This window comes from Mastomys coucha, chromosome X, assembly GCF_008632895.1.
Source record: "Mastomys coucha isolate ucsf_1 chromosome X, UCSF_Mcou_1, whole genome shotgun sequence".
Taxonomy (NCBI): domain Eukaryota; kingdom Metazoa; phylum Chordata; class Mammalia; order Rodentia; family Muridae; genus Mastomys; species Mastomys coucha.
Genome location: NC_045030.1, coordinates 96,834,476 through 96,858,366, shown reverse-complemented (window position 1 = coordinate 96,858,366; position 23,891 = coordinate 96,834,476). Strand labels below are relative to the sequence as shown.

Below are 23,891 nucleotides of genomic sequence, written 5' to 3'. Positions count from 1 at the left end.
CCCCTGCCTCCATGAGGATGCTCCCCACCCCACTTACCCACCCATTCCCATCCTCCCGCTCTGGCATTTCCCTACACTGAGGCATCAAACATCCTCAGGCCCAAGGCCCTCTCCTCCCACTGATGTCTAACAAGGCCATTCTCTGCCACATGTGAGGCTGGAGCCATGGATCCCTCCATGTGTACACTTTGGTTGGTGGCCCAGTACCCAGGAGCTACGGGGTTCTGACCTGTTGACACTGTTACTCCCTCCATGGAGCTGAAAATCCCCTCAGCTCCTTCAGTCCTTTCTCCAACTCCTCCATCAGGGACCCTACACTCAGTCCAATGGTTGGCTGTAAGCATTCACCTCTGTATTTGTCAGTCTCTGGCAGAGCCTCTCAAGAGACAGCCCTATGAGGGGGTAAATTTTTTTAATGTCATTACTTCACCATTTTCATTGAAGTTACCCACTAACACCTCCTTTGTTAGACTTCTAGAGTCTTTATCAAGAATGAATTATTATATTTTAGTTAAAAGTCAGTGAAAACTAAAATACATTTCTGCCAAATTTTCACACCCTCCCCACTCTAGCTTCTGGTTTGTTGAAAGTCTATGAACCTTGGCTTATGACCCCAGGCTGGGAGTGATCTGCAATGAATAGTGAATAGGCAATAACACTTGCCAGCATCATGAAGGGAGGGTTGAGAGGTTCAACAATGAATCTCACTATGTTTACCTAAAATTCCAAATTTTTCTAGTATTTTCAACTGTTTATCTAAGATTACCAGATTCCTTAACCAGGCTCCTTTTTCCTTACAGACCCCTATAATCCACCTAGAATCAGTACTGAAGCACTTACAACCATGCACTCCTCTTTGGAAGGTAAGTTATACTAGGGCTTCATTACAGCAGTGCTTTAAAATACTGTATGAAAACTGAGGATATGAAATTCCACTGAATTTGGGCAAAGAGATTACTGTCTTTCTCATGGAGATCATGGTAATAAAGGAATGTAGCAAGGAGAGTGAAGAAGTAGAATCATGAAGCAAAAAGAAAGCATCATGGCTATGTAACTATGGCCATATTACTTCTTCTTTGTATATCTACTTTCCACTGACCACCCTTAAAGTAAGAAAGTGAAATGTTGGGTCGGGCGGTGGTGGTGCACACCTTTAATCCCAGCACTTGGGAGGCAGTAGCAGGCGGATTTCTGAGTTTGAGGCCAGCCTGGTCTACAGAGAAACCCTGTCTCAACCCCCCCCCCCAAAAAAAAAAGGAAGAAAGAAAAAAAGAAAGAAAATGAAATGTTTCACCTCATAGTACAATATAGATCAATAATATGGCTAGATACCCTGAAAGCCCAGAAGAGGTATCCAGCAAAGACATAAAGCCTTTTCTACCATCCCCTACCCTCACAGCTCTTCAGAGCAAAGGAGGCCTCTGACCTTGATTCTCTGTTTTCATAGCAACAACTATAATGAGTTCAACCTCTGACTTGACCACTAATCGGACCACTGCTGGCCCAGGTAAGAGTAACATTAGGAATTTTGTCATTCTACTTTGACTCTGAACATTGTGACTCATATACTCTATGTGGAATTCAGTTCCACAAACCATCAATGAAGAGCCCAGGAGCTAAATTATGTAGGTAGGATAGAAAGGGGAAGATAAAGATATAAGAACAAAAAAAGTCAGATTGTGGTTAAAGAAAGTGATAAATGTATTCTTAGTTTGTATCCTATTGCCATGCCAATAAACTTCTCAAACACTGAAAAAAAAAAAAACCAAAATAGAACTAGGGTTATGAACTCAGCCTAAAGAGACAGGTAATGGAATATGTAATGATTAAAGCAGTCTTCCCCCTCCCACTACTTTAACTCTTGACTAATGACTTTTACAGCAGCTTGCAGCTAATTGTTATTCCTCAAAAGTCTCAAATATTCCCAAGTCAAAAACTCAGGGATTAAAATCTCAAAGAAAATATTGTGTACTTCATAACAAACAGATAGTCAGCTAATTTGCAATGGCATGCCTAGATTGATTCTTAAAATAATGAACATTTTTCATAGTCTTACAACCAGTTGTTAATTCTAGATATACTACAAAACATATATGATTCCAGGTCCTGATCAAATATTTATTTTGATTATCCAATATGAAATAGTTTAATAACTATAATTCATTGTTTCCTACTCTGTCTTTGCATCACTGAAGTTATATTTCTTTTTGTGATACTGAGTATTGAACCAGTGATCTAAGCTCTTTTTGTGATACTGAGTATTGAACCAGAGATCTAAGCAAATGCCCTATTAATAAATATAATAAAATGCACAACAGAAAGCATCATTAACAGATAAGACCAGACAAAAGAATGAATTTCAAGGATGGATGATAAGGTAAAGAAAATAAAACATAATGATATATATAAAGAAAATATTAATGAATATGACTAAAATATTTAGGAAGTCATAGATACATTCAGGAGACCAACCAAGCCTAATAGCCCATACAGTAAAAGAAGAGGCAGAAATAAGTCAAAAGGCTCAGATGGAGTAAAAATGCTTAGACACTATATTCAGTGAAATTATAGCGAAGAATTTTCCAAACCTAGAGAAAGAAATACACATCCAAATCAAATAAAGTACTAACTAAAAGATGTACATGGAAAATGCCACCTCACAGATCTCAATTTGAAGCATTGAAGCATAAATGTCAAGCATAACATCAGATCAGTCATCAACAACACTAAAATCCAGGAGAACACAGTATGACATATTTCAGGCTCTGAAAATAATCACTGCCAACTGAGATAGGTGTAGTCAGCAAAGTTATATCTTAGACTTGATTGAAAATAAAAGCCCCTAAGAACAGGAAATGGGTTGGCAGGGCAGTCATGGCATGAACAGCCTAAGAGATCAACATGACCCTCCCCAAAGTACATTGTCTAATGCTATAAAAGTAGAGCCTAAAATGCTAGAGCCATGAAACATCTGCCAAGAAGAGCAGCAGATAAGGAGTGTTAACAGCCCAAGAATGAAATGCCTTTTGTAGGCAACAAATCAGCAATGGCAGAGTCAGATAACCCTTGTGGCACCATAACCAAGGCCAAATGATTTGCTTTTGGCCCTGCTATGCTTTAGTCTTTGGTCCATTATTTTCCCACTGTGCCCCGACTCCTCCTTTTTGGAATGGTAATGATGTGTATTCTGTACCATTTTATGTTAGAAGTGTGTGATATATTTTGATTTTACAAGAAGCTACAGTTAAAAAAATTTTTTGGAGTATGAGAAGACACTTTTAAATAGGTTTGAGAGTGTCACAGATTGTGAGGACATCTAAAGTTTTAAGCAAATTTTATATTATGATGTGACTTTAAACATATCAGGGTCAGAGAGTGAAATGTGGTGGCTTGAATGTCAATGTCCCCCAGAGTTTTTGGTCCCCAGTTGATGGTACTATTTAGAGAAATGGTGGGGCCTTTAGAGTCTATAGCCTCAACACAGCTCCAGACTTCTTTCTCTGTATTCTATTTGGTGTTGAAGGATGTGATCTTATAGCTTCTTGCTCCTGCTGCCATGTCCATGCTTGTTACCATGCTCCCTGCTGTGACAGTCTCTTATCCATCCAGAACCATAAGCCACATTAAACTCCTGGTTCTGAGAATTGCCTTAGGCCAGGGTGTTTTATCACAGCAATAGAAAAGTAACTATTAAAATAAGTCATATGTGTTTGGAAACTAATCAAAATTTTAAAGCTTGCCAGTTTTTTTTTATATCATCTAAGGATCCTTCTGATTTCATTGAAGTCTATTTTAATCTTTAATTTTATTAATTTGAAACTTCTTTCTCTTTCTTTTGATTTTCTTAGCCTAGTTTATTAATCTTAAGCATCTTTAATAACAATTCTTTTGGTTAATGCTGTATATTGCTCTTTCATTCTTTGTTTCATTTATTTAAGTACCTAATATTTACTATTTCCTGTTAAATACTGGGTTTGGAATTTTCCTCTTGTTTTCCTAGAGCCTTGATGTGTGTATTAGTTTTCTATTAATAAGATAAAACATCATGACCAAGCTAACTTACAGAAGGAAGGATCTAGTTTGAGATTACAGTTTTAATGGGTTAGGGTCCATGGGAGTGGAGTGGAGCCAGTACCACATAGCAGGCAATTGAGAGCACATCAGTCCAACCACAAACAAGAGAGTAAACTAAAGGCAGTTTTGAAACCTCAAAGCCCACCCCCAAGTTGCATAATTCCTCCAACAGGACCATCATTTCTAATATTGCCCAAATAGCACCCAACTGGGGAAAAAGTATTCCTGTTCCCAAGACTCATGTGGAACACCTCACTCAAGCCACCACATTCTACTCCATAGCCTTAATAGTCTGTTGGCCACATCATAATTCAAAATTCATTTAGTACAACTTCCAAAGTCCCCATAGCCTTGAACAGTCAGAACACTGTTTAAAAGTCCAAAGTCCCTTCTGAGACTTAAGGCAATCTCTTAATTATAAGGCCTTATAAAATCAAAAAGCAATTAATCTAGTATACAATAGTGCATAATGATATAGCTGTCTCCTGAGAGCCTCTGTCAGAGCCTGACCAATACAGATGCAGATGCTTGCAGCCAACCATTGGACTGAGCACAGGGAACCTAATGGAGGAGTTAGGGCAAGGACTGGAGGAGCTGAAGGGGTTTGCAACAATATCAACCAACCAGAACCCCCAGAGCTCACAGGGACTTAACCATCCAACAAAGAAGACACATGGCTCCAGCTGCATATGTAGCAGAGGATGGCCTTATCTGGCATCAATGGGAGGAGAGGCCCTTGGTCCTGTGAAGGCTTGATGTCCCAGTGTAGGGGAATGCTAGGGCAGTGAGGTGGGAGTGTGTAGGTGCCTGGAGGTGGAGGGATGGGATGAGTGGGGTTCCAAGGGTAAACCTGGAAAGGTGATAACAATTGAAATGTACATAAATAAAATATCTAATTAAATTTTTTTAAAAAATCAAAAAACAATTACATCTATTATACAATAGCACATAATATAGATTACCATTATAAAAGTGAGAAATAAGGCAGAGTCAGGAAACACTTGACCAAAGAAGGAAACCCAGAAAGACAAACTCCAAAATTCTGTAACCCCATAGCTCCATGTCTGATGTCAGAGGGCTTGCATGGCTCTACTAATATATGAGTGTCTTTAATGAAGAATAGTGAGGCATAGCAAACCAGATCACTGTTCAAGCTCCCACTGTCTGTGGGGTCATATTTATATTCCTTCATTACACATCCTTTCATGTATCTGTTATAGCAAAACATCCTTTTTGCTGTGTCTGCTTCAGGAAAACATTCTTTCACATGTCTGCTTTAGCAAAATGTCCTTTCACGTATATATCCCAGCAAATCATTTGACATAACTGACTGTCCAAAGAAACCAGAAGTTTCCACTTCAGAGGCTAATGAGACAGAAAAGCAAAAATGTGTGCCTGTGTGTGTGTGTGTGTGTGTGTGTGTGTGTGTGTGTGTGTGTGTGTGTGTCTTATTGGTGTGGAGCTCACCATCTTGGCTAGACTGGCTGGCCAACAAGACCAGAGGATTCATGTGTCTCTGTCCCTGAACACTGTGGTTACAGATTCTCCTGACTATGTCTGATTTTTATGTGGGTGATGGGGATGTGAACTCTGGTATTGCTTAAATACTAAGTACATTAACCACTAAGCCATCTCCCTAACCCTTGCCTTCAAAAATAGGAGTAGTTTAAGGAAGGAAGTAAGAGGAAGTCCAACACAAGTGACATGAAATGGGAACTAGGAGGAGGAGGATATAAGTGCCAAGAAGGCAGCAGGCAGTGATGGAGAAAAAAAATCAAACAAAACAAAATATGATGAATCTGTTATTTTGAATGCTGATTATAACTAAATTACAGTAAAAAAAAGTATATTGGATATCATTGAGTGTCATGTAAGTGATGAGGAAACTAAATTCCAGTGACACTTAATGATTTGACTAAACTCAATGCATTAACTTTCCTGTGACTGATGTAAAGCCTTACCTCAAATTTTGTATATTAAAATGGCAGAATATGTCATCATATATGTATGGTAATCAAAAGTCTGGCATAATTATTAGTGAGATAAAATCAGGTGCCAGAAGTACAATATTACTCCTGGAAGCTTTGTGAAAGGATCTATTCCCTGATACTTTCCACAAGGCAGAAGCTACCCACGTTCCTTAGTTGATGACCTCTTTTATCTATTTTCAAAATTAGCAATATAATGGGTTCAAATCTCCCTCTGATGCTTATCTTCTCTTGTATCTCCTACCTCCACTCTTAAATTGATCCTTATAATTATACTGAGCCCATCAGAAATATTAATAATCTCCCATTTTAACTGCACCTATCCATCAACCTTAATTCTCCCTTTAACCTTAATTATTTTTCATATTATATACAATTCTGGAAACTGGAGTGCAAATACCTTTGAAGGGAGGACCATTATCTTGCCCATATGATCATACAGGAAGTAAAAAAGACTTAGAACTGGAATCTTTATCCAGTATATTCCTTCAACTATTTCTACACCTGTATTCGTTACTTACCTCATTTCCACAACAAAGGACTTGATGACAGCTGCTTAAGGAAGGAGAGGTTTGTCTGGCCTCATAGCTCAGAGGTTCAGTCTATCATGGCAAGAAGTCATGGCAGATTATCACATCAGATCCACAACCAGACAGCAGAGAATGCTTGTGTTCAGCTTGCTTGCTCTTGTTTATTCAGTTCATTATGCCAGGCTCTGGAAGAATGATGCCCACAGTTAAGACAATGCCAAGAGGCTTTTCTCGATGCATCTAGATCCTTTAAGATTGACAGTATTAACTCTATGGGTACCCTAGATTTCTGAGTGGAAATATTTTTGAGAAAAGACGAAGCTGGGAATTTGGCTGAGGAGCACTATCAAGAAAAGTCTTTATGGCTTAAAGCCAGAATCATATGAATATAGCATTTTTGAAAAGCCGGTCAGTCAGAATACTATTTTTTTTTCTTCTTAAGAGAAGGTAAAAGAAAACCCCCTATCTTGGCCCATGGAAAGCATGGAAATCTGGCTATAGCCAACACACACACACACACACACACACACACACACACACCACACACAAAACCAAAGGTATACAAGAAATTGTTCTGACATTGTATCTCTGATCATTTATCTAGATTTTCTTTTTCTTTCTTTTTTATTTATTATTATTTTATTTATTTACATCCCTTTGCCCTTCTCCTGTTCCCCCCTCCTACAGTTCCTCATCCCATTCCCCTTTGCCTTTAAGAGGGAGCTCTGCCTCCCCGCACTGGGAATTCCTCTTCCTTGGGGTCTCAAGTCTCTCAAGGATTAGGGGCATCTGCTCCCCATGAGGCCAGATGAAGCAGTCCTCTGCTATATATGTACCAGAGGCCTTGGACCAGCACATGTATGCTGCCTGGTTGGTATTGCTCCATCTCTGGAAGCTCCCAGGGTTCCAGGTTACTTGATGCTACTAGTCTTCCTATGGAGTCACCCTCCTCCTCAGTTTCTTCAATCCTTCCCCTAATTCAACCTTAGGGAGTCATTTATATCTTCCTTAAGGGCCTCTATTATCTTCATAAGATCAGACTTTAGATCAGAATCTTGCTTTTCAGGTATGTTAGAGTATCCAGGGCTGGCTGTGGTGGGAGAACTGGGTTCTGATAGTGCCGACTTGCAATGGCTTCTGTCACTTATGTTCTTGTGCTTGCCTCTCTTCATCTGGTTATCTCTGGTGTTAACTGGCCTAGATATCTCTGACTGGAGCCTGCCTCCTTGGAAGCAGATCACAGGAGCTGGCCTCCTATGAGGTAGACAGTGCTGTTTCTGATCGGGGATTGAGGGCAGGCTCCTGTATCCCTGATTAGGGTAAACTTCCTGGGAGATAAGTAGGTTGAGTCTCTGGGTACTGCACACCTCCTGGGATACAGGCAGGCTGTGGGGCATGGAAGAGGAGTGGGCCCACCAATCTGGCCCAGGTCAGGGAGCAGACCAGAAGGAAGATGAAGATCAGGCAGAAGGGGTAGGTCTCCAGTTAGCTAGGCACTTTGGGTGTCCCAGATGGCATGGTATTTGGGTGGAAGTCTCACCTGTCCATCTTTATAGCAGACTTACTGAGAGACAGGAAAGCTGTGAGGTGTAGGAGGATATCAACCCGCTGGTCTCTTATCCTGATTTTCTTAAAAGTATGGGATGTTTTTCTTTTTTCTTTTAGCTCACTCAGAATCTCAAGACACTCTAGGCTGATACTTACAATTTTTTCAGAGCCCAACTTTTATTCATTTATTTGGCTGCTTTTTTTAAATTAGTAAAGTTTTAATGAAGCATAGTATACAAATAATATATTTAAAATCTGAAAAGATGTGCGTACTTCACAACCACAATTCCTGCTGCCTAATCCTCAACAAAATATTTATGTTCCTAGTCACTATTGCCATGTGTTATTTTAAGCTATTTTGTACTATCATAAAGGAATAAAATAATGCATTTTTGTACCAGACTTCTTCTTCTCGGGGTGTTTGTCAGAGTCAATGGTAGTCTCATATGATTACATACATATATATTATATGCAAATATATTTCCATTGCTAGATAATTAGTGTATGTATGTGTGCTTAACAATACATACATTTATTTTATTCTTAAATGTTAACTACAAAACTTCTTATTTGGGCCATTACTAATAATTCTTGGATAAACAATATTGCATTATTGAGACATTATGTAGCACTAGCTGTGGAGTAGTTCTCAATTCCAATCAAAAAGCTGTTAATTGTCCTATAATGGTCTTGCTACTATCATACCAAGGGCACGTCTTGCCTGGTATGTTGGTATTAAGGTCCAGCAGTGAGTAAGACCACTGACTGACATAATTTTTAACCAAATAGCACTTGGTCTTATTTTATCTTTTAGGAAGGAACCTGCCAATCTTTGCCATAATCGTCATCATCTCCCTTTGCTGCATAGTAGCTGTCACCATACCTTATATCGTGTTCCGCTGCAGGACATTCCAACAAGGTAAGTGATAAGTAGGGAAAGTTGATTTTTGCTTATTCATTCTTTTCAACATTACTTTGGTCAACATTCTGAGGATGCCCTATGTCTAACATTCCAATGAGCTTGAAGACCAGTTTTAGAGTAATGATAGAGATAAAAAGAGCTGGATGTTAATTGTCCCTGCAAACAATGATGTAAGATTTATGGAACAGAATATAAGAGTCCAGAGTATCCAACCAAGCACAATTATCTTTGTAAGTCACCTTATAAGAATGCAGAGAAGCTTCCTTCAAGTTGTTTGCCATTTATGTGTGGATTTCCAGGTTGAAGCATAGAAGTTATCAATAATACACATAGCCGAAAGAGTAATGATCCAAAATGTAAAGAAGAAAGTATTGAACAAAAACGGAAGCAAAGTCAAAGCTAGAATAATCAACAAAGTCTTGCAGAAGGTCTAATTAGAACTAGGGCATATTTACTGAAAACAATATGTGAAGGTACAGTATTCCAGGAAAGGGAATAGACATGAGTGTAAGTACAAAGACCTAAATTGCAAATGAGTGTGGATCATCAAAAGAAAAATGATAACAAAATATAAGGGAGAATAAGAGTTCCTTTCTAAATATAGAAGGTTTTAAATTCTAGCCTAAAGAATTTCTTCACTGGGCTCTGCAACATTTCTAAGATTAACTTAATTGTTTTGATTAGGGAAATGGCTCAATGAAGACACTATTGTCAAAGTTATTTACTGGGTATGGAAAACATAGGGTTGAAGGAGATTGGAGTGTTTGTTTCTAAGGCTTCCTTCTCTTTAAGAGAGATAGTTTCACTGCAGTAATTCAATTTAGTCTGTAGTTACTGAGTGTAGTTTGTATTACAGATTCTGAGTATATAAAGACAAAAAGAACAGATGTGGTATACAGAATTTCCCAATCAGTAGGGAAGGCAAAACATGGAAGAGGGTGTCTTGTACTCTGCATTATTAGCTTTCATGTAATTTAGTACTTGAATTTCCAGTTGCTATTCTGAAAGATTATAACCATCTAGAGGGCAGATTGAGGTATCAATAAATGGCCATCTTTGTGCCAAACTAATTCTATGGAATAGAGGACAATGCTCCTCCACAGACACTAAGGAGCAATGATTATCTAATTAGAGCCCTTTTAATTTTAAGATTTTATGTAGTTATATTTTATTAATTCAATGAAACATCAACTTTTCCATATATGATATATATGTAACAACTGACCCCTGTCGTGAATTGTGCACTAGTGCACTTGAAAATGGATTGGGCTATGGTCCCTGACATGGATCCAAATTCAATGCATTTTTCCTGGGCTGTGACTGGGCAATCAAGTTTCCCACAGAATTTTCTGAGAATCTTTGATGAATACTGGGTGAAGAGCATGTCTGATGTTCTCCCTTTACCAATACCAAGCAACATCTTCAGCCTGGTGTTCTGAGTCAGAAATGCCAAAGGGGATGGAAATCAAGCATGTATACCTTCCACTTCTCCAATAAATCTACATCCCTATATTTCAACTCATGACAAAAATCTCTCAATATTAAAAAGATAATACTTAGACTTCTCTTCTGTTTCCTCCCCCATCTTTGGACAGGGACTCAGATTTCATGATTAGATCTTGTATACTCTCCATATAAGTTTCTGACATGAATTTTCCTTATTTTTTAGAGTATGTCTATGGTGTGAGCAGGTAAGATACCATCTCCTTTTCTAACTTATTACCTGTTGCCTGCCCTCAATTCTGTTGGTCATTGGCAGAAAACCTGGAAACTAGTCCTAATAGAGTCTTTCAGGGTCAGAAAATATTTTACCCTCTCAGATAAATGTCCTCATATTATGTACTGGATAAGTGAACACACAAGATGATTTAGGTACACCAACTTTGTTTTCACAATCCCTGTCTAGCAGGATCCTGAGATTCAGTGAATAAGAACATAGGTGGTAGGATGATAGAAAACAGGGATCTAAGCCCTAAAATACTTCTCATGAGTAACTGGGTCTTGGTTCCTAGGGTGTTTGCCAGGGAGACAAGCAACTCTAAAGAAACCACAAGGGTGACTACCATTCCAAGTGAGTACTTCAATAATGAACCAGATTCCCAGGCTCTGATCAATGACTATTCTGATGATCCTTGCCTCAGCCAGGAGTACCAAATAACCACCAGATCAACAACAACTATTCCTGCCTGCTGAACACAGTTCCCAGAAATTAAGAAGTTCTTGCTACTGAAGAAAATAACATCTGCTAAAATGCCCCTAAATCAAGGTCTACTACCTGTCAAGGTCTAATTACCTGTGACTTACTCAGTTCTTGACTTCAACATAGCTTTCTCCCTGGCTTTCTCTCTTCCTAGACAATCTAAAGTATCTATCTAGTCTGCCAATTCTGGGGCCATTGAGAAATCCTGGGTTTGGCTAAGAATATACTATATGCACCTCAAGAAATCTAGCTTCTGGACTTGGCCCAGGACACTTTTCTTTCTGGGGCCTTCACAACTCTTCTCCAAACACTGGAGAAATTTACCATAGCAGTAGAGGTTATTTATTATGCCTCTAGGAATCACTAAAAAGAATAAAATCAGATGAGTCTCAGTCCTACCAACTCAGGCAAACACCTGTGTCCAGGATTACTCCCCTTTCTCTAGGGCCAGGTGACTTTTAATTGATATTACTATTGCTACACTGTGAATCTAATGCACTTGTATTCTTTTGATGTTAATAAATGTTTAATCATTATGGCAACTTCAGTTGTGTTGGTCTTCTCTCAATTCATGATAGGACCTATCCAAAATTGTTAAAATGAGACTAAACTGGTAAGCACCCCTAGGAGTGTAAATCACATACTTTTCTGCTGCTGCTCTTCTCTCTCTCTCTCTCTCTCTCTCTCTCTCTCTCTCTCTCTCTCTCTCTTTCTGTGTGTGTGTGTGTGTGTGTGTGTGTGTGTGTGTGGTACAAGAAATTTAACCCATGGTTAACCAAGTACTTTCCCACTGAACTACACTATCGTACTATTTTTACTTCTTCTGTTGATATCACACTAACATATCCAGGCTTACCTTTATTTTACCCTCTAAAGTAGGTAGGCTTTGAACTTGCCACCTGCCTTAGACTCCTAAGTAATTGGAATAATAGGTCTGTAACACTAAGCCAAGCTTTGGTTTTTGTTGTTTTCTGTTTCTTGATTGGTCTTTCACCTTCCAACTGATGCCACTTCCCTTCTTATACCATGGATAGCCCTATCTAAAGCAAATCAATTTTTGCTTAAACAGTATTCTACATAACATCCATTCCCACTCCATCTTTCTTTCAGCTCTACTTTGTGACTCTTCTCGGGGCAACAGGAAGTTTGTCAAGAAGTCTCACTTCTTTTTCAAAGCACTATCAATGTACATATGAAGTAGTTTCTGTCTTTACAAAGTCTGTGTGTATAGTACCACTAAAATATTTGGATTAGTTGCATTGGTCATCTTCTCTAACCCCTCAATTATTTTTACAATGTGAAGAGGGTTAAGAGTAAGAGATTGTTTTTTGTTAATTGAAGGAATTGGAGAAAATGAAGAAAAGTAAAGGGAACAGGAGAGTAGGAGAAAGGAGAGAAGGAACTCTTTATGTACTTTAGAATGAAACTCCCTTATAAAGAAATTGGGGCCAGGTTTGCATTGCTTCCTTTCCCCCACGTATTTCATGTCAAATCAACTTCCTTACTTTTCATGAGAACTACCATGTTGCCTATGTATTCTGTATATGCACAGGATCAGATCAGGTTTCAACAAGAGACACTCCCACTTTGAGATAAATGTAAAAGTCAAAATAGTACACAAAAGTGATTGACAGTCCTCCCTATTTCACCCCCACTGATGCTGCCAAATGATCAAAAACCTCAGCATTTTCTTCTTTGACAAATGCTAGCTACGCATAATTAGTGACAGAGAAGACTTCTTCTCCATCTCACTTACAAGCCTCCACCACCTGGGTCCCACCCAGTAGAAACCTCAGCTTCCTTCATGAAACAACTGTGAGTGCAGCCCTGCAAGCGTGAAAGCGCCATTTATCTTATTCTGCTCTTTAGAATTAATCCCTGGGCTTGAGGAAAGAATGTTTATTGAAATTGCCCAAATAAAGTGAATCACAAATTCAGGGGACCCCCTACAGTGGAACCACCAAGAATGTCTCCTATTCTTGCATGTGAAAATGTTTACAGATTACTTATCTGAACAGTCACATACCACAAATTGGGAAGTGAAGCCCAGAGAGAAATGAAGGCTTGTCAAAAGTGACATACATCAAGTCAATGGCAGAACAAAGACTGGAAGTCAGACCCACGGATTTTTAGTAGTGTGTGTACTTTGCTGCAGACATCTTCTGAAGATGGTCTTTGTCCCTAATGTATGATGTTTTTCCATGCAGGGTAAGCCAGTAAGTCATCCCTAGATAGAGATGCATCCCTCGGAAAATTCTGAGCAAAACTGGGGTGACAATATGGGTCTTGTCATTTAGGTCACTGGTTAGTGAGTGAAAAGTTAAAGAATGAAAGTAGGTATCTCCAGAACCAAGGGAGAGTATGGAATTTCTCTAAAGAAGCTTGCCAAAATATATGTTATGAAATATTAGACTCTTGAGAGAGATGTTGGAGATGCTTCATTCTATAGTTCTGTATTAGAAGTTCACCCTAGTGCAGCATTAGAATATTAAAGGCTCAGAAAATTCTGTTTAAAAAGACCTGTGTAAATAAATAATTCCAAAATTTATTTCCCTTTAAGTCTATTTTTTTCTTTTTACCCTCCTGCCCCAGACCTAAATCTTATTTCGTAATGAAAAAACAAATCAATTTTGGTTACCTTCTTGTATACACATAGCATCGGAATAGCCACAGTTTGATTTCTTTTTTCCTCAAACCCTGGTTGGTATGTGATCTATATAGTAAAAGGTTATGGACTAGTAAAACATCAATTAATTGGTAAAAATTTATTAAATAATTAAAATTTTGGACAATGGTAGGAGAGATAGCAATCAAACAAGTATAATAAGGTCTAGACTCTTACAGTATAATAAGAAATTCAAGAACATACCCTGGAAAAATTCACTAACAACTTTAGAAGACATATTTAATGATAAGATATATAAGAGCACATACCAGTATGTGGTTATCCAAGGAGCAAAGAAAAATGTAGGTTAACTTTTAATAGTGCCAAGATAAATTGGAATTTGGTAGGGTCTGAAAGTCCAGGGAAGAGAAATAAGGTTGTTTAAGGAGACTAAAAGCAAAGAGGAAAAGAGAAAATGTAGGTAAGGTTAAGATGTGCTCAGAAGGCCAGACAGTGGATATTTGTTTCCTACTTTCTCACAGAATTCATGATGATTGTATGAAAATTCTACTGTCCTGGCTGCAAGAAGAGGAATGTAAAAGACATTAATAATAAATCAAATAATACGCTCATTCTCAGTATCCCTTATGTATTTTCAAGACCACTGTGTAGTCCATGCCATTTTCACAATGTACACAGATGCATACTGTACTTGTAGGCCCCAGAGCTACTACTCTGATGTCCTCTGAATAAATGCTACAGTTCCCTCAAAGCCATAGAATCACTCCAGAGAGCTTCATGTTTCATAAGCATTCATATATAGCCAGCAGACTATTTTTTTTGTCCTGGACCTGGAGCTGATAGGCATGAGCCACACTTGGGGTATTTGACAAACTGACACTCTACCACACAGAGTGTCCAACTCAGCTTGTCAAATACACGGAGCGTGACACTGCAAAAGGCCAGATCAGGAGCCTCCACTGGGCAGCAAGAACATGCACCTGGAAAGAGAAAAAAAATAGGGTGATTATGTCTTATCCTGAGTGTGAGACAAATGGCAGACACTAACATGACTGGCTAATACACCAAAAGAGGGAAGTGAACAAAACAGGCTAAGACTCCAAACCAAAACAGGGATCCTGCGTGTTTGTCTGGAGATTCTAGTGGCCCAAACCTCAGTTAACTCTTCTATTCAGTTGAAACAGGAAAATGTTCTCATCATTCTGCCTACATGATATGAAAAACCTCGGAGACAATATCAGTGTTCCTTCTTTTACGCTATGTTTATCCTGGTTATGTACCTAGATGTTGATTTTTAAAACTGGACTTGAATTCTACCTCTACCATTACTAGCTGAACACCTTAAATAAATAAGTTCATGTCCCTGAAACAAAAATGTGCATGAAATCATGGTGAGAATATGTAATAATGCATATAAAGCCATTAATTTAGTATTTGTCACCTAACAAATGCTCAAAATTGTGGCTATAGCCAGGTATGATAATACATGTATGTACACACGCTTTCATAGACAGAGGTAGGAGAACCTCAGATTTAAAGTCAATTTGTGCTATGTAATATGATACTTTGTCAAACAAAAAAGAAAACAATCAAGGTCTAGAGAAAAAACTCAGTGGCAGAACACTTACCTAACATGTACAATACTCTGTATTTGATCCCCTGTACATAAAGAAAAGTGACTAAAATGTGCTTTAAAATTAAAATAAACAAATAAGATACATACTAACAGGGGAAAAGATTGATAATTTATTTAACAGAATTGAAACAGCAATTTCTTGTGGCCTTAGCCGGCTTTGTCTGACTTGGTTGCCTTTTCTCATAAATAGTAATGAATTAATACTATTAAAATGTCCTTATAAGTCATCGAGTTATACCCATTCAAGATTATAAATGAGAAAATGAAATCTGATGTTTAGGGAAAGACTTGCAAAAGGTCAAAAAATAAGTTGTTTACAGTTTGGGAGTTATATCATCCATCAGCTCATTGTGTCCCTTGGCTGTCTACCCCACCACTTTTTCTTGTCTGCTTCTTATATTTCCCTGGAAAAGGGAGAGAGGAACAGCAACAAAGAGCAAAACAGGCAGTGGATTTTGCAGGGCAGCATTAGGTTGTTTGAACTAGTAGTAAGCAGGGCAGCTGCCAGAAGAGCCGAGCCATCTCAATTTACTTGATATTTTGTTTAGCATCATGATCCTGTTACTCAAAATGCATGACAGTATCAAATTTTGACCTACCCAGGTCGAAAGTTTTCTTAGGCTTCAATTGTCTTTTTAAGAAATGAAGACAGAAGTCTTACATCTCAAGGTGCTTAGAAAATGTTGGATGAGACTTCTAGAGCTTTTTATAAGGGTGCTTAAAGAGACCTCATTTCAAACTCTGGAGCTAGTAAAAGCCAAGGAAAGTGATTAAAAGAGAAAGGAATAATGGGTTATTGGTTTTAGTTTTCATGTCACCATCTCTGCTTATCACCTGCTGTAAGAAAAGAGGAATCCATAGCCTCTCAATTGCCCTATCTAACCTCATATACCCCAAAAAACACTGGAAAAGAGCTATGAAAGGGGCAAAGTAGTCCTAGTGCACTGATTTCAAAGATTATTATAAATACTGTTTTCCAGGATTGATGGATGAGTCAGTCCTTAAGCTGGATATGGGCTGTTTCATTTTCATTCTTGATGTTCCAGTTCACACCTATTCAGAGGAATACATAGAAGAAAAGCAAGTTTAGTTGATGAAGATTAGTCAGACCTGTAGAATTAAGACATAGATGACTACATGGGGTGATAATTGGAGTACTCCAAACTCATTTTTGTCTGATTTGAACTAACATCATTTATTCCCATGAGAGTGCAAAGTCTTCCATTAGATAGCTCCACAAAGCTGCTTCTAATGAGAACTAGAGTGCTCAGTCTTCATGAAGGAAATTGGAAAGCATGAGCTTGGTTAAAGAGGTATAAGATTTTACCAAAAAAATCTATAAATGTCTGGAATAAGCCCCATATCAAAAAAATATATTTGGTGATAAAGAAGTACTCAGAACCATGCCCAAATATCCAGATTTCTTTCAGTATAAGGAGAGTCACCTGCCTTAGTTGTAGGATACCCATTATTTCTTGGTATCTCAGTCCTCCTAAAACAGAAGAAAAAGAGCACTGTCCTGGGCTTAGATTGAGCTGTGCTACAGGTTTTCTGTGTGGCCTTGGGAAACTACCTTTTCTTCTCTCTGGACCTCTGTTCCTCATATAAATATGTGTCATCCGAAAAGTAGATTAAAATGCATAATTCTTCCAGGACAAGGGATAAAGAGTTGATACATTCGACAGATTCATATACATTTGATGATTCATATATATATATATATATATATATATATATATATATATATATATACTCTATCTACTTCCAAACTTTATTCTATGTTACTTTTAAATTCTGAAATTGGAGTAGTGATTCCTAAGACTAGAAAGAAAAGAACCTTTCATCTTCCAGTCATACCTTTCAGAAAACCAGCAGTTTTCTAAGGGATGTTCAGCTCTGCCTAGAGGTGTACATTCAAGCAGCAGTCTCATCTCCTTCCCAACCAAAGGCTGCTAACCTTCACCATAAGAGACATAGAGACTAAGACATTAGATAGCATCTCACCTTTGTCTTTCTCTTCTCTGCCAAAGAGACTCAAACACTGAGTTCTAGACTACAGAAACAACTCACCCAACGGAAAGTAACAGATATAGGACAAAATTTAAAATGCTGTTCAGAACTCCTAACTCCTGGTGAGCATTTAACTTCTACATGACTATCTTCTAAAAGCTATCATTTGTTAGAAATGGTTGTGTCCCTTCTCTCTATCACATGCTCTAGGATAAAAAGCCAATAGAAAACTTCATCAGTCTTATCTTTGACACTTTATCAGTAACTGGGATCTAGAGTCAGTTAGTCATATCCAGAGCACTGATAGCTGTTGTTGGCACTGTTTCAGCATGGGAATCTAAGAGAACAAGTAGATACTATACCTGTTGTTGAAGTGGTGCCTTTGTCTTGGATGGGATATAGGTGCTGAGCCAAACTATAGAGGCCACAGAAAGCTGAGTTTTATGTTGTGAGCAGGAAGGTCACATGTTCTGAAGGACTCTTGGTGTCATGAAGAGGAAACAGAAATGAGGAAGATAAAGTTGAGGCTAACCAACGGAAATCTGGGTACAAAAATGACAAAACAGAGCTATTGTGAAAGGAGTAGTTGCTAATGCAGCAATAGCCCCTACTGCTCTGTCTCCACCCATTCTCAACCAACCTCCAAAAACACTGACTTCCCATGCTACAGAGTGGGAAAGCAGGAAGTTACAAGTTGCCTTTGGGTTCTGCCCATGAAACAAGGAAGTTTCACTAGAGCAGTTGAGGGAATCTTCAAATATTGGAACTATGTTATGTAATGAAAATCTATTGTCAAAATGTAAAAATGGAAGTAAATTTGTGGCAAATCTGAAATTTGATACCACACCATTTCCATCTTATTCTGTGAACATGCCTTCTGGTCCTGGAATGGCACTTTTACTTCTCTCCTCACATACAGAATCAGCTACATAATTGCCAAGGCCTAGCACAAACTAAATGTAATAAATTTACTCCTACCCCCTTTTAAAAACAAGCTCGTTCTCTTTGGGTATGACCGTTCTTCCCATGACTCTAAATCCCCAACTATAGAAAATTTTTGAAAGATTAACTAGTAGAGAATGTAGAAGATTTTGGTTCCTTATCTCCAGATACGGGAGTTCCTGCTTGCTCCATCTTCTCAGCAGCACCTTTGTGGAAGTAAATACCAGGCCACAGCTGGGTGGGAGCCAATGTATCCCTGAGTACCTCACAAAGGGCAGTTCTCCTGAGAAGCCAGCACCTACTGGGCCATCTTGAAGATCATCTAATTTAGGATGTATCAATTGTGGAAGTAAGTGAGCTCTCAACATCAGAGCTAAACCTCTCAACACTACCTGGAATGTCTTCCCAGTATGCAGCTTGATCTGAAGGTATTAAGAAATGTTGATAGTGCATTGTTCCCTCCCTAGGAAACTCAGAACATCTGCATTCTCACTCCAGGTATCATACCACAAGGGGGACAAGCTACAATTCTAACTAAGTTACTGTAGTGAATATGCTGGTAAATTTCTGACATACACTGTAACTAAAACTGCTTGTCTAAGCAAACACCACCAGGAACTAATGGTGGAGGCGGAATTTTCAATTATTGCTCTAATGTTAAGATGATTTAAAATTGATTTTATTACCCACACAGAAGGAAAAGGTAATTAAAATAAAAGATAAATATATATTCTCAAGTCAATGTGACCTTCAGGATGAGAAAGGGAACTAAAGAATTTGGGAAGACAATGAGGTAGTTGTATGCTAAAGCTCCATGTTCACAATCCCTGGGAAGTCTTCGTTCACAACCAGAAAGATGATAGATTCTTATTTAGGTGCTTCAACCTTGAATTCTAACAACTCAGAGGATAAAAGACGGTAGCAGGTCCTGTAATGTTTCCAAGTTCTACTTGAAATAAGTTTAAATATTTGCAGTGCTTGAATTATAACCTTCAACCTAAACTAGTGGAAATAAAGCCCTGGGTAATATTCAAGCTTGTGTAAATAATCTGTTCAGGACATACAAAGTTTTATAAGTTCAAATTCAAGCAAAAAGAGCCCATCCTAAGAGTTGGGAGTGTGAGGACTTAGTCCCAACTCTGTTTTTTTTTTCCCTCTAAACAGCAGAGGTGGGAGTCATTGTGCTTAGCCTCTTCAACTCAAATATTCCATGGTTCCTTTATTAATGACTGTATCCCTGATTCTCTTTATTTATTGTGTACTCTCTTGTGATTACAGTCCCTAAGATACTGAGGATAGCCTACAATAAGGATCCATTCACATTAACACTATTTTGCAAATAACTTCCTTCTATCAAAATGATTTATTAGCTTAGGCCCTGAGACTAATGTCTTCAGATTTGGGTTTGAAAATGATTTGACTCCAGTTTCTTTTGGGTTTCTGACTAAGTCTTGGAGAAGAAGGAAAGCAATAAAGCAGTTTTCTAAGAAGGGACTGTGTTCTCTCAACTAACTGGAAAAATAAAGTTCAACAACTCATTCCTTTTATGTGCCCTCAGTTAAAATAGTCTAGTGGCTATTCTGTCTTTTTTTGTAGTGTTGGGGATTAATGCCCTGGTTTCTCACATGCTTAAAAATGCTCAAACTGTTTGAGCTACATTCCCAAGCATCTCCACTGATTTTTAAACAAAAATCTTCTGGAGACAATGGCTCTACTAAAGGAATAATTATTGATGTCCATTTTCAGGACCATAGAAGGTCCTGGAAAGATACTACTAGGAGACAGATAGGTTAAAAACCAAAAGCCTTCTGTGACAAGAATATAAATTAGGACAAAGGGTACTGAAGGCCTTCAAGTTCCTCTTATTCCACAAGCATAAAACTTATTGGTAAGGGGCAAACTTGTAGCAACAGCACAAAGGGGTTGTTTAATTTATTTTTATTTTTTGAGACAAAGTCTCCCTTTAAATCTCTTTCAGACCTTACTCAGACTAACCTTAAATTCAAACAGCAGCAATCACCTGCCTTAGTCATGCAAATGCTAGGATTACTTGGATGTGTCACCACACCCGAAGGTGCCTGTTGTCCACACTTTTTCAGAGCAGTGAACAGGCAAACAGATTCCTATTTGAGTTTCTTTTCTCCATGGATGTGTTTGGGAAGAAAGGAAGATGAGGAAAAAAGAGAGAGTAAGAAGGGGAATTTACAGGCTGTGATGAGGACCCATTCTGTATACATGCTCATATATTCACTCAGTACTAGACGAGAAAGAATACTGAGACAGAAGTCCTTCACCTCAACATTGTGACTCATTAACTATGTGACCTTAAATAAGCTTTTGCTTATTTGAGGATTCTCAGAGTATAGGAAAGGGGAAAACAAAAATGCATGACAGAAACTGTGGTATTCTATAGAATGTGATAAATTATTTGATGAAGATACAAAGTGTCATCCGAAGTATAGATTAAAATGCATAATTCTTCCAAGACAAGGGATAAAGAGTTGACACATTAGACAGACTCTTAGAAGAGTAAGGTTTTATCTACATCTTATAAGATAGAGAGATTAAACTGATGCTGTTTGTCCTTAGAAAAATCTTTGATCACTTCCAGCAAAATCGGTAGTTTTCTACACAGCCCATAAGCATTCATTTTTATTAGGAACCCAAAGTAGGGACTACTTCTAATCTTTTACTGTCTTCCCAAAGCAATAGGTTAAATGGTTTCCCCAGGACTATTAAGTGACTAAATGAATGACTAAGTGTATAAGCAAATAAGGAAGACCACCTAGCCTTAACTCCCCAAGATCCTTAGCTTATTTATATGTATGTGGGAACTAGGAAAGCATCTTTTTTACTTTGAGTTCATTTCCTTGGGCATTTGTCTCCACTTAATTTTGGGAAACCTTTGAGCTCAAAGACAATTGCAATGTTATGGCCACTTCCTGTGCAAGAGATGAATGATGTCCACACACTCCACCCCAACCTTGATGATTGCTCTGTCCAGGATTGCACTGGGCTTCCTGTGAGAGGAAACCTACAGTCTGATGCAATGCGTAAGGCACACTCAGATCAGAATTAAAAAACTTCTTTTACACCTGAGTCTGGGGACAGAGGTTTCACTGAAGGTCCATAGTGGTACCAATAAAATAAATTGCAGCATTTAACTTATCAACAACAGCTGAAATTTATTCAAAAAGGATGTTTAAACATTTACAGCATGCAAAGCTCTACATTTTATATCAAGGGAAAAATAATACATAATAGTAGAAATAAGCAATGATTTACTAGAAATACATAATGTAAACTGTTATATGTTAATAACCACAACTTTTTTTTTTTGTTTTTTGAGACAGGGTTTCTCTGTGTAGCCCTGATTATCCTTCCTGGAACTCAATCTATAGACCAGGCTGGCCTTGAACTTAGAAATCTGCCTACCTCTGCCTCTTGAGTACTGGGAATAAAGGCATGCACTACCACCACATGCTATTTTTAATATACCTGTGAGGGTTGAGAGTTGTAGCCCAGTGCTTTCCTAGCACAACCAACACTCTGGGTTCCACCCAAAGCACCAAAAATGAAAAGGTACCTTTATAAAATGACTAGCTTATATGAGTAAAAGAGCTACTGATACCTATAGACATATTAGAATAATGAAGACCTGACTAAAGGTGAATCTAATACAACTATATTTCTTGGTGAAACCAAGTAAATCATTGGATCTGCCTAAATAATTGTAAATCATTGGATCTGCCTAAATAATTGTAAATCATTGGATCTGCCTAAATAATTGTTTTAAACTATAATCACAATAATGAACAAATTTTGTGAGCTCATTGCATCAATCATAGATAGATAGATAGATAGATAGATAGATAGATAGATAGATAGATAGATATGTATTAGTCTAATACAATGTTTACCATAGCTTTTTGAAAGGAATATTGTAATCATCCCTTTAAAATATATTTTTTGTTTGCGTAAGAATTTCACATAATGTGCTTGATCATGTTTACTCCCTTTCTGTAACTTCTTTCAGAGGTACCCCACCTCCCTATTCTTACTTGATGGATTAGATAAGTAATGTCACAACTAGAAAATGGAAGAGGCAGGATTTCAATGGTTTGTGTCAATCCATGAATGAAAAGGATCATGCAGCAATGTAAATAAATATGTATATTAGCTATAGCTAAAAAATGTTAAACTGGAGTCAGTTATCTTTTTATCTTACAAGTGTGGTCATATACTAAAAGCCTCACTAATTTATGATTGTTAGGCTAAGAGCTTTGCTAAAGCTCATCTTTGCCTAGCTTCTTAAAAGGACAAAACTAATGAAGCAAATAAAATGGGTTTTTAAGAACTGTGATTATTGTTCAGTATTAGAGCACTTGCATAGTATGTGAAAATCCCAGAGTTCAATACATAACACTGGTAAAAAAAAAAAAAAAAAAAAAAAAGAAAGAAAGAAAGAAAAGAAAAGATAAAATAAACAGGAAAAGAAAGGAAGAAAGAAAGAACAAAAGGAAGAAAGAAAGGAAAGAAAGGGGGTCCAGATAATTGTTTAAAAATGAAAAACAAACTGACTATAGTCTTCTCTCCCCATATTCTTGTCTCAGAGTCCCAGCCAAACAGGCTTATCTGTTTCTTACAAAGGTCCACCAAAGAGCCTTTATCAGGGAAGGAAGGAAAACCAACATGCAATGACCTATTGCAAATATTTCTAGAGGAAAATTGTACTTCTTTTTTAATACAGTATTTTCAATTAATTTTTTGAGAATTTCATGCATGCATACAATGTGTTTTGACCATATTTAGTCCCCACTTCTCATCCAAGCTCCCCCAACTCCACCCCACCCACCCACTCCCAACTTTCTCCCTCTGTCTCTCTGTGTGTCTCTGCATCTCTCTGTGCATCTGTTTATGTTTCTCTGTCTCTCTCTCTGTCTCTGTCTCTCTCTGTCTCTCTGTCTCTCTTTCTATGTCTGTCTCTGTCTCTCTGTATGTCTCTCTCCTTCTCTCTGTCTCTGTCTCTCTGTCTCTCTTTCTGTGTCTCTGTCTCTGTCTCTCTGTCTGTCTCTGTCTGTCTCTGTCTCTGTCTCTGTCTCTCTCTCTCTCTCTCTCTCTCTCTGTCTCTCTCTCTCTCTCACTCTCTCTCTCTCTCTTTCTCATTCCATTTCCTGCTGCCCACAGGCTCATGGCTATCTGTCAGAGCATAGTAGATAGAAGTAGAGCCACACTCTTAAAGACAGACTGACTCTCTCTCCTCCAATGTCTATCAACTGTTAATAGCTGTTCACCTAGGAGTGGCAATTCTTAGGCTGCTCCTCCCCTCAAAAATTGCATTACTTTAAAATATATCCTCCTACTACTTAATCTTAAAAGGAATGAAATCCCATCATTTACAACACATAGTATAAA

At 38.0% G+C, this 23,891-nt stretch overlaps 1 protein-coding gene and 1 long non-coding RNA gene across 2 annotated transcripts in view; one reads left to right on the top strand and one right to left on the bottom strand.

Annotated features, from left to right (window-relative positions):
- Vsig4 (V-set and immunoglobulin domain containing 4) overlaps positions 1-11,804 on the top strand; it is a 25,915-nt gene extending 14,111 nt beyond the window's left edge. Inside the window, exons 3-7 of the mRNA XM_031365242.1 lie at positions 801-863; positions 1,448-1,507; positions 8,955-9,059; positions 10,732-10,753; positions 11,075-11,804. Coding sequence (XP_031221102.1) covers positions 801-863; positions 1,448-1,507; positions 8,955-9,059; positions 10,732-10,753; positions 11,075-11,255 — 431 coding nt within the window. The 3' untranslated portion in view covers positions 11,256-11,804. The remainder of the gene's footprint in view (positions 1-800; positions 864-1,447; positions 1,508-8,954; positions 9,060-10,731; positions 10,754-11,074) is intronic.
- A 637-nt stretch (positions 11,805-12,441) lies between these two features.
- On the bottom strand, positions 12,442-18,005 carry LOC116086953. The gene is made up of 2 exons (XR_004117210.1): positions 17,897-18,005; positions 12,442-16,577 (listed from the first exon to the last, which is right to left on the bottom strand). It is a non-coding gene; the product is annotated as an uncharacterized LOC116086953 (long non-coding RNA).
- Positions 18,006-23,891: the final 5,886 nt, after the last annotated feature.